Below are 10295 nucleotides of genomic sequence, written 5' to 3' on the forward strand. Positions count from 1 at the left end.
GTGTGTATCCGATAAGCAAATTGTGAAACCCTGCACCATTGCGCCACGTCCGTTGCTTATACTTCGAAGGCACTGCCACTCTTGATCTACCTAATGGGTCCGCAAAACATTCTGCTGAGGACTAGGCGAAATGGTGGATAAATTATTCACGGTAGACGCATTGATAGTCAATTGCGGCATTCGGCTTTCCCAGGCCTCCCAAACACCGGGTCAAGTTGTAGATGGCACTGGATTATGATGGTATGCAGAGTCCGACCAGCTTCTACTGTAGAGTGCGGCTGCCTCTAGAATTTGTCTCTCAACTGTAAGGCCCTATGGCATTGGAATGCATGGCTATGCCTCCTGATTACAGCCGTGCAAGTCAGGCATATTGTTCATCCTGCGTCTTCATTCAGCCATACTATTGTAGACGTGTGTTTCAAACGCTCATTGACGCTAACTCTGTAAGTCCTTGTGCCTGTAAAAAGTTATCGTGTGCGTGAGTGGAGTCCCCTAAATGCTGTTGTTCGAACGGCAGGTGCCGTGACAGTTGGCTGCGCCCTTGCTGTTTCGCGTACCGGCAAACCCAGGGCCACCTGGCAAAGCAGCACGTAGGGGGCTATGCGTGTCTTAGGCGTGGTACCATTTCTCTTTAAATCCTCGCCTGGCTACCCAGGTTGCGAATCTTCTGGATAGCAGTTACTAACTGCCCCATGCGGTAGCATTACAGATTTTGTACGTTTACACATATGCATAATCCTGTTACGTGAAGCGGATTATATGTTGATATAAAGCACATCAATCGCGTAGCTGCGCCGCTCGTAGCTGCCTTCAGGCGCAATGGGAGAGCTGACTTTGTAAGCTCCAGGCCAAGTCAGAGCCTCTTTGTCCGCTGCTCATCCAATGCCCCAGCCGCAGTGTCGGATACGGAAAACCAGGGATGCTGTAGTGCGGCCTCTGCTGACAGGCGTTCCTGAGTTTCAAAAAGTCAAGCACAAATAAGAGAAATGGTGGGTGTACAGGAAAGAACCAGAAAGCCCGAATCGCTAATCCTTAGTGCATACTTGCAGCAGGAGGCTCATAATATAAGGTAGAAAACATATATCTGCAAATGCGCATGGGTTTGCATAGACAAGCGTTTCAAGAGATACGCATGCACACCCATAAATTCGGCACGAGCATGCACGCAAAAGGGAACACCTACAAGGGAAGGCCTCTGCACAAGAGAGAGCAAAGCGTGTGCAGAACAAGAAGCAACGGGCAGCATGTCCGGGGGGAAGGCGAACGAGGAGAGAGAATATCGAACGGGAGGATAGTCAGCGAGAAGGCAATGCACATTACCTGAGGATCATAGGCGAGAAGCTTTCTTAAAAGATCTCTCGCGAGGGGATTTGGCACCCCAAGACCCGCTGGATCCCGAGCTCTTAGCAGCTCGGCAAACTACAACAGAAAAAGGCCACGCACACCCCACCCGCCTTGGAAATTCACATCTGAACTGAGTCCACGAATACGTTCGTGGTTATTATAACATCTAAAGACCAAACAGCGTGAGCACGAAGAAGCGCAATTGGCGGCCAAACCAGACGGAGTAGCGCACCGCCCCCTTCGACCAGGAGGTGCTCAGATGCAACGCAGCAGAGCCTCATAATGGCACCATGAGGCGTAACATACCAATGCATCACTACAGTCCTGATGACTGTGTGATTGGGTCCCTTGATTTCTAAAATCGTCAGAGTCGTCGGGGTCCCCAAATAGCCGTTTAGTTTGGCCGTAATGCGTCGGCCCCTGCAAGGCCTGCTGCTGTCGCAATATCAATTCCCCTCCTCCGTCAGAGCTTCGCACTCGCGAGAGGAGCGTAAAGAGGCCTTCACCATCTACCTCACTGTCCTGTGCACCAACCAACTATCAGATGAGATGCAAGAATAGGAACTATCCGTAGGGGCGCTATCTAAGATCCAGACTTTCGTGTATGGGTCTCCTAGCCGTCACGCAGAGGCATACAACTTGAGACAGTGGTCGCCCTCTGCCGCGCTGCGCTGTACAACCTGGCCAATCAGATGATTAGGTAACAATACCTGTATCATCCTCACCGCCGCCAAGCGCCAATCGGTACAAACTGCAGCAAAACCAATAACTGGAGGCTACAGCTTCTATGGCATGCGTGTGGAGGGGTGTGCTTTGCGTGGGACTTGCCCTACCCTCCAGTGGTCCTTCTTCATAGCCAACACAGCAGAGGACCCCCGAGGATGGATTTTCCCCTGCTCCTTCACCTGTGCCTCCTTGTACCCAGCAAACGCGATTGCCCTGAGCACATCTGTCCATCTGTAGTAGAGGCTTTCTACAGCAGAGAGAAGCGCGTTCTTCAAAGTCGAGATGAACGGGGCAGGTGGCGCTGGTGCAACAGCAGTCGGCGCGGCAGCAGCAGGCAGACGATCGGAGGCCCAGGGCACCAAACACAAATCTCCTAGAGCCAGAACCAATAAATCACGACGCAGCACTTCAGGGGGCTTCCCTTGGGATGCACGCGCCAACTAAACACACAACAGCAAGCGAAACAGCATACTCCCAACAAGTACACAGCTATAGATAGACACACACTCCCGAGGAGCCTGGAAAAGCAGGTAGTCGCAGTGAGGGTAGCAAAACCAAGGCAGGAAAAGAGCAGCAGCACGAAAGGCAAGAGCAAAGGCTGCAGCAACGGTAAGGAGCAGAAACGGCAGCGGCAGTATATGCGCACCTTAGCAGACTGTCTGGCGTCTATAGGCTCCAGAGGCGTAGGACTGCCAATTGCGAGCTTGAGAAACACCAACCCCACTCCCCATATGTCGTACGAAGGCAAGCGATGCAATGATCCCACGCCCCTGCCGTTACCGTTGTTGTTGCTGCCATCGTCCTCACTGCTGCTGCTGCAGTTGCTACAGGAGTATCCTTGTTGTTCTTTGAAATGTTGTTGCTGCTCGGCTTGCGCTGCCTCCTCAGCCCACACCTCCGGGGGCTGATAGCCTTCTGTTTCCTCCAAAAGCGACGGAGCCTCACCACCCCACAGGACCCTCAGCGCTGCGAAAAGCAGCAGCAGCACAGCATTTGTGCCAGCAATGTGGCCATGTGGAAATGCGACAAAGGGGCCTAGGAGGAACGCAAGGACGCCTGTGCAAGGAAGCTCAGCCGGCACAGCCGCAACACGCAAAACACGGAGCCTCCTGACGCCACAGCCAGATCAATATCAGAGAAAAAGGGCTCCACAATGAAGAGGAGGTGCCACTCTAACCACGCAAAAAGCTGTCTGCGCTGAGATACGAACTGCCGTATATTCAGTATAACCAACAGCGTCCAGCGCAGCCTCACCGCTGGCCAGTGAGGACGAGGGGTCATGGCTGACAGCACTACCCCAGTCGGCTAGCCGCACGGATATGGGCAGAAAGGGATGCAGCAACACATTCTCCTGAAGCAGCAGACATCCAGAAAACGGAGCAAACACAACGAAGCCTTGCATTTTCCGAGACGCGCTGACGGGGAGGGAGCGATTTGCAGGCGAGAGAGACACTGGCTTGGGGACAGCAGGGAGACTGGCCAGGAAGATCTGCGAGCACGTAAGCGCTGAGGAAAAATCTCCGGCAAGTGTGCCTATCACAGCCCCTCTGCACGGCATGCATGCAGCTTCTCTAAAGGGTTACGTAGTGTGCTGGCAGCAAAAGCCTTTATTAGGAACCTGTACACCGCGCTGCCCGAGGTCGCACCAGTTTCACATCCCTGTGAGTTATGCCTCGTTCGTGTGCAACTTGCAGCGCCGTCAGCAGCTGCTTTAGCAGAGAACGAATAAAGAGCAGCAAATCGGTCTGACTGTCCCGCAGCTGCGCCAGCAAAGGGTAAAACGAGGCATCCGCTGCCGTGGCAGCGGTGGCAGCAATACCCCGCACGCGAAGCGGCACCAGCAGCGAAGAAGAAGCCTTCAAGTGCCACCACAATGCATTCTGCGTGCAGCGACAACGACAAGGAGGCGAGTGTCAAAATACAGAACAGCACAGGCCCGGCCAAAGGCCCTGCCCACCAGGCTCCTGCTTCTAAATGCTGCAGCTGTTGTTAGGGCTATAACGGTGGGGGTGGCTAAGAGATGTCTGTCGTTGGTGTCTCACCGGCTCGAGAAGCCCGCTGCCTCCCGGATCAGCTCTAAAAAACAAGTGCGTGAGGGAGAGCCCCTCATTCGCAAAGACCAGCCAGCTGCCGCCGCAGGGCAGCTGGAAGCTTTTCGCCGCTAGAATCAGCTCCTCCCTCGTCAGCTCAGGCAAAAACTTGGATGCGGCCTCCGCTGCTGCCGCCACTTCAGCGTCGAACTCCGAGTCTTCTGCTGCCTCTGCTGCAAGAACCTCGTTCTGCACGGAGCCTTCAGGCGGTGAGGAGGACACCGGAAGAGCGGGAAGAAGCTCAACAAAACGCGAAACGTGAGGTGCGCCACGGAGCCACAAGCCTGAAGCCTCAGCAGCCCAGGCAGCAGCACCCATAATTGTGAGTAGAGGCGGCATCGAGAGACCCCAGGATGCTTAAAGACATGGTGGACCGTTGAGAACCGCGTGAAAACGCCTTACCAAAAAACACCTCCCGAGCTAATCCACGCCGCAAGCGCTCTGCCTGCTGCTGCTGGCCCTCCAAAGCCCCCTGGGCCTCAAAAGTCTCGCAACGCATGCGTTTAAGGACCGTCTCAACAAAAGGGGCCTCGCTTCCCACCGACATGGCACGCCACACCTGCAACACGCCCCCAGCAGCATCCGCGAGTCGCATCACCCTAAGGACCAGAAGCACACACTGCCGTTCCAGGATATACTGGCCCGTCAGCTCTTGCCGCTGCCGACACCCTAGAAGCAGCCTAGTGGAGGGCGCCAGCAGCTTGGGCGGATGCAACGCAAGAGGATTTGGCAGAAGGCATGCACTGCGATGCACATACATATGCATACGTGTCGACTATCATCCAGGTGCACACACACCCATACGCACACAAGGCTCCTGGAAACAGCATGCGCCTCACTTCGCCGTAGGCTCCACCTCCTAAACGGCTAAAGACACGATAACGTCTGCTGCTGCTGCTGCTCGTAGGTGGAGGCAACGAGGGCAATTGAAACCAGGAGGGGAAGGCCTTCAAAAATCTGTGGCCTCAGATCCGCAAAAAGCACAAAAGATTTTCAACTCTGTCTCTCTCCCGTCCTCCTACTGGCTGGCCTGTGGGGCCCAAACGGGTGCACATGGGTGACTTCTGGCTGCTACTACGTCTGCTCGGCCTTCCTACTTCAAGAAGGCCCTCTGCCGCAATTCGTCCGCTAGCTGTTTCCTCTCTCTGCCTGTGCCCCGTGCCTCTTTGTGCAGATGGCTGCCTTGCTGTCTCTTCATTAGCGACTGCCGCAGCCGCGCGCTGTCTCTCTAGCCCTGGTCTACTCCTTTTGCGCAGTTTGCCTGCGCCGCATCTGCTCCCCCGTGAAACACACGGACACCTGTTGGCTCGTTCACTCGCAGTTCGAAGGGTGATTAAGGCCTTTTAAAGATATCCAGTAGCCGCAAATTCCCAGGCCCACGAACGGTTCCCAGTAACTTACATGAAGGGGTCGATGCAGAATCCCTCCGCCTTTTCCATGGGCTTCCTAGACAGCACTAACTCGGAGTACACAGACACGATAGCTTTGGCAAGAGCAGTTCTTGATTCTGCGTGTTCGGCTGGCGATGGCAAAAGCGGGCTAATTGGAAGGTCTGCCGGGGCGAAGAGATCCCCATTCCACCACGACACACGAAGGGACTCGCTCTCTGCGAATGTTTTTTGTTGATCGTCTATGAAGGGATAGCTGCTGCTGCTAATGTCGGGAAGCGCGGGCAGCTCCCTCTGGACCTTCAGTTGCACGTTAGCGCCCCTCGAATCCTCGTTCCCTTCACCCTCTACAGACAGAGCCTCCACAGCATCGCGAGGCGAGGCCGGCAAGACGGGCCAGTGCAGCTGCTCCAGCAGCAAGTACTTCCCCTCTATAAGAGAGCCCCGCCTCACGGGTGCAAACGCCTCTTTTGAGGCGTAAAAAGGTCTCGCACGACGGAGCGGCATGGCCATCGCATCTGGGGAAGCGGGAGCATCCGATTGGGATTTGCCTCCACCGACAGAAAGGGCAGCAAAGCCTGCGAGTTGCAGATCGGGCTGACTCTGAGAGAAGTCTCCAGGGCTTTCCTGGAGTGCTTCGCTTTCGGGCACTTGGCCATCCCTGTCGTTGGAAGGCGTGACAAGAGGGCACTGGCCTACGATGGGATCGGAAGGGGCAGAGCTGTTGCACGCGGGAAGGGGAGAGACTCCTTCCTGGGTAGGCTCCTGCGTTGGAGGGCTTCGAGGATGGCTCCGTTCGCTGGCAGCAGCTTGCGGAAGGCCAGCAACAACGATGGATACGAGCAGAGCAGCTGTTGACCACAGCATCATCTCGCTGCTACGCCCCTTGGGAGCAAAGGGGCTCCACTGCAGGGGGTGAGCAGCCATGGAGCACGCGACCATCGCTGTTGCTGCCACCCCTCTTGTCGATGCATGCGCAGGAGATGGAGCGCGAGAACTGCAGTCCGACGGACTGCAGCCCTGAACAGCAGGGGCCTCACGGCTTCGGTCACCCGCTGAGCGTCACGAGGCTCCTGTATGGGGCCAAGCCGCCAGTAACTCGGAGGCAGGGAGCCCCCCTTGCGTCGCAGGAGGCGCAGCCGCGCGCACAAAGGCGGCGTTACAGAGGCGAGTCACGCCAGAAGGTGGGCGGGGGGTTCATGTATCACCGGCCTCCCAAATCGTCCAAAGCTGATTTTGCTCGGTTTTGCCAAGGAATAGTCGGTGCAGGAGGTACAGTCTTGGTTTTATTCACTGCAACGAGGGCTGGGGATGCCCAAATCGCTTGGTTGGCCTTCGGGGTGTTACTGTCTTGATGGCTCGCAATTCTTCGCAGCCTTCGGCTCCCGGGGGCTAGAGTGCCATTGCACTTTGCGTTACTTTACAAAATTAATGACTCAGGACTTTGAGGAATTGCCTGGAGTGCAGGACTTTCGTGGGGTGGTCCATTTAGGTGACTGTACTACGAGGCAGCTACTACCGCTGCCGCGGCGCTCCAGAAAACGCCAAGGTCACTCCTCCTTGGCTTCATGACTTCTTGCTAAGCTCATACACAGCAGAAACGAGGAAATCCGTGTCTATACACTCATGAAAGCAGCTCGCTGTCGCCATGGGAAGAGGCGCGGCGACAAGCTGTTGTGCTCCCCTGTTTCCGACATGCATTCTTAATAAATCATTTCGCCCGCATTGAAATATGTTGCAGCTCGGCTCAAATAGGTATTTGGTAGTTTCCAATCGCTCTGGCTTCTTTTTCCATCGGTAAGGCGCATGAAGTACCTCGCAATACCGTGCACCAAAACTCCGTTCATCGCCCTAGCGCTTGGACCCTCAGGCGCTTGGTTGTGCAGGGCTAAACTACGCGCATTACTGGGCACTTATGACTTGCCACTGCTCGAGGTGACAAGGGTCGGCTCGATTCGCCACTCGTGGTCTCGGGATGGACGCCTGGCTGCGTTGGTTTGCTCTCGCACGTTGCTAGTCACTTCCTCACAAGGCGCTCACCCCTCCGCAGTGCCTGTTTCTTCCTGTGCTGCTGATTTACGCTGATCCAGGTCTATTCTCCAGCCACAAGCCAGCCTCTAGCTTCTTCTACTGTGCATGGGGCTCCACTTCCACTAGAGACTCGACGTACCTATTCGCCACTTTTCTGTCCTGTGTCTCTCGGTGTTATTCTTGGTACTCAGTCTATCTGTTAATTGGCACGTGACAGCGTCTTCGACTTCGCTTGCGAGCTCATCGGGGCTGTCGTGATGCCGCGAAAGGGGATAATCTGTGGGATGTGTGGTGGGGAGTTCTTTGAGCGCTCGTTCCCTATACATCAGAAAGCCTGCGCAGCAAAGCAGCAGCACATACGTCTCACATGCCAGCACTGCCAACAGGAGGTGCCTAAGCTGCAGCTGGAGCAACACCTGGTTACTTGTTCAAAGGCTCCCAAGGCGAGGCCTGCCTCTGGCGGCAGCCCGTCCTCTAGTGGACCTCTGAGTAGTTTGTTTGATTCCTCGGGGCGGCTGCAATGTACGATTTGCTACCGTTGGTTCGCCGCAGATAGGGTAGCTAAGCACCAAAGCATATGCGCGTCCATTTTTCACAAGAAGCGGCAAGTCTTTGACTCTTTCAAGCAAAGAAAATTTGATCCTCTCATACACAGGGCGGCGCCCACGACAACCTCCAGTGGTGGTAGCATCAGTAGAGTCGCTGCTGCCCGTTCTTATTACTCCTCTGCCCCAGCCTTGAACAGCAAGGCAGCATATCAGGCAGCCAAGCGAGATAATGCTATTATTCGGGGGGAAGGCCAACTTCGAGTCCCCGGGGTGCGTGGAGTGGAAGGGGTAAAAAGAAGCGTCACTGCTGCTGCCAAGCAGCCCCCAAAGGTCGCCTCTCATCGCAACAGCAAAACTACCAAGAGCTCCGTGGCAAACTCAATGACCACCCGTAGTGCACGGTCTAGCCTGGGGAGGGAAATGACATTAAGGCCGCTGTCTCCTGGTCAGCATGCTACCGCTGGCGGGGGTCTGGGTCCGGCCCAGCGAGGCCAATCAACTGGAGCCTCTCACCCAGGAAAAGTTGCCCAGCCCCCATCTCCATCTGCTTGTAGCACTAGCGCAACAACTGGAGGAGGCGGTCGTGCTTCTGCATATTCCAGGGGGCTTTCCCCTTCTAGTATGGGCAAAGCGTCCCCAGGGTCCCTCAGTCAAAACAGAGGGATACGAGGCTCAAGTCAGATGGATACTCATCATATGGAGCAGTCAAGTCGCCTTCAAAGAGGTCGGGGGCCCTCTGAACAGTTTGGTGCAGGGGGTGGCCTCTCAACTTCGAATGTTTGCTCTCCAGACAACCCGTTTGCGTATCCACATTACCCGTCCTGAATCGCTTGCTGCACATAGGACGCCCGAGACGGCAGGTATTGCCTGCGGCTTTCCGAAGGCAGGAGGTCTTCGGGCTGGTTGGAGGGATGGAAGATTTGTCTATGTGGGAACGAGTACTTCGGGCGGCTCTGTTGTACATCCTAAGTGCGTGAGCACATGTGCCATATCTATTTCCGCATGCCCGGAATGGGGTCGGTACCCTATGCAATTTACTATTTCATGTTACGACGGACAAACTCTTGAGGGAGCCCTCAAAGGCATGTTTTCGGTATCGTCATGCGTACAGCAGTTCGCAGTTAAGAACTGGAAGGAAACGTGAATGAAGATTTCTAGATAGCGGGGAATTTGCCCCTGCAAAGCAGCGCCTCTTTTTTAGGGTTTAGTAGCAGTATCTCTTGCTTAGGAAGGCATGGCGTAGGACTGTGTAGACGCTTGTGCTTTGGGCTAGGCATCCGACAATACTTAGACCTATTGTAGCAACAGCAGGAGAGTTCCAATATTAACAGGGCCCCTGATGTGTCAACCCAGGTTTGCATACTGTAAGGCCACCCCTGCTGAGCCTGCTTTGGAGATGGGGAAGGCGCAGGGCTCCCTTAGTCGGTGCCGCCTGTGTCCTATGCTCGGGCCCAGGGGGCCCCACGGACTTTGCGATTTCCGGGTTGTTTTTACACGCCTTTGTCGAACAAGGGGAACAACGGTTACAAAGAAAGCACCCTACTCTAGTGAAATCGAATCTTCTCACACACTAGGCCCGGAGGCACACGTACTGTCTGCTCGTGGCACTCCCGGTTTTTCTTAGCCGCAAAGACCCAAGTACCACAGCGCCATCCCCTAGTCTGCCACACTGATACCGCACAGATCCTTCTACCTCACTACAAATCTGGGGCCTCATTGGAGCGTCCTTCGGATCTCCAGCCTCTCCGTAGACGCCCTCTGAGCCCCCTGGCTCAGGAGGGCCAAGTAGCCGCACAACAGTAGAAACTTCACTATATCGTAGTAGGCCTTGACCGCGCAGCCCTTCGTAAGGCTCGCCACAGTTCCCTTGCATTGTGACTGCCGATTTCGGTGGCTCCGCACGCAAAGCGCAGAACTACCGGAACTCTCGCCCTTTGTGCGTTCTTCTGATCGTCCTTATTTCCAGTGATTTTGTGCGTTCTAATTTTCCTGAAGAATACCCCCTGATGCCAAGGCCCCCTGGAGTGACCCCTCGACCGATTATTTCTTGGGGTCACTCAGAGGAAACCCCTCGGGAGAACGCTATTTGAGACCTTTAGTGCGTGCTCGCCTGACCGAAGGGACCCCGACATACCGTCCAAGGGGGCCCTCAGTAAGTCGAGAGCACT

The 10295-nt window shown here is 55.3% G+C and overlaps 2 protein-coding genes across 2 annotated transcripts; one reads left to right on the forward strand and one right to left on the reverse strand.

Annotated features, from left to right (window-relative positions):
• Positions 1–647: 647 nt before the first annotated feature.
• On the reverse strand, positions 648–7249 carry LOC34622453. The gene is made up of 14 exons (XM_026336998.1): positions 7122–7249; positions 6761–6894; positions 5562–6603; positions 5000–5117; positions 4573–4719; positions 4113–4451; positions 3717–3950; positions 3325–3421; positions 2717–3036; positions 2178–2510; positions 1651–1881; positions 1321–1419; positions 873–952; positions 648–738 (listed from the first exon to the last, which is right to left on the reverse strand). Exons 1-14 carry the CDS (start codon positions 7247–7249, stop codon positions 648–650), a joined length of 3393 nt encoding a protein of 1130 aa, XP_026192783.1.
• Positions 7250–7836: 587 nt separating this feature from the next.
• On the forward strand, positions 7837–8952 carry LOC113147213. The gene has a single exon (XM_026336999.1). The coding sequence runs from the start codon at positions 7837–7839 to the stop codon at positions 8950–8952; it is 1116 nt and encodes a 371-aa protein (XP_026192784.1).
• The last annotated feature ends 1343 nt before the right edge of the window (positions 8953–10295 follow it).

This window comes from Cyclospora cayetanensis, unplaced genomic scaffold (assembly GCF_002999335.1).
Source record: "Cyclospora cayetanensis isolate NF1_C8 unplaced genomic scaffold, CcayRef3 CcayRef3_contig_16, whole genome shotgun sequence".
NCBI lineage: Eukaryota > Apicomplexa > Conoidasida > Eucoccidiorida > Eimeriidae > Cyclospora > Cyclospora cayetanensis.

Excerpts from the sequence above, each read along its gene's own strand:
- LOC34622453 (XM_026336998.1), bottom strand. The coding sequence starts at position 7,249 with ATGCATGTCGGAAACAGGGGAGCACAACAGCTTGTCGCCGCGCCTCTT. Across the intron at positions 1,882-2,177 it reads TGAAGAAGGACCACTGGAGG|TTGGTTGGTGCACAGGACAG; the intron begins GTAGGGCAAGTC and ends CTCATCTGATAG. Across the intron at positions 953-1,320 it reads TTCTCGCCTATGATCCTCAG|GAACGCCTGTCAGCAGAGGC; the intron begins GTAATGTGCATT and ends TTTGAAACTCAG.
- LOC113147213 (XM_026336999.1), top strand. The coding sequence starts at position 7,837 with ATGCCGCGAAAGGGGATAATCTGTGGGATGTGTGGTGGGGAGTTCTTT.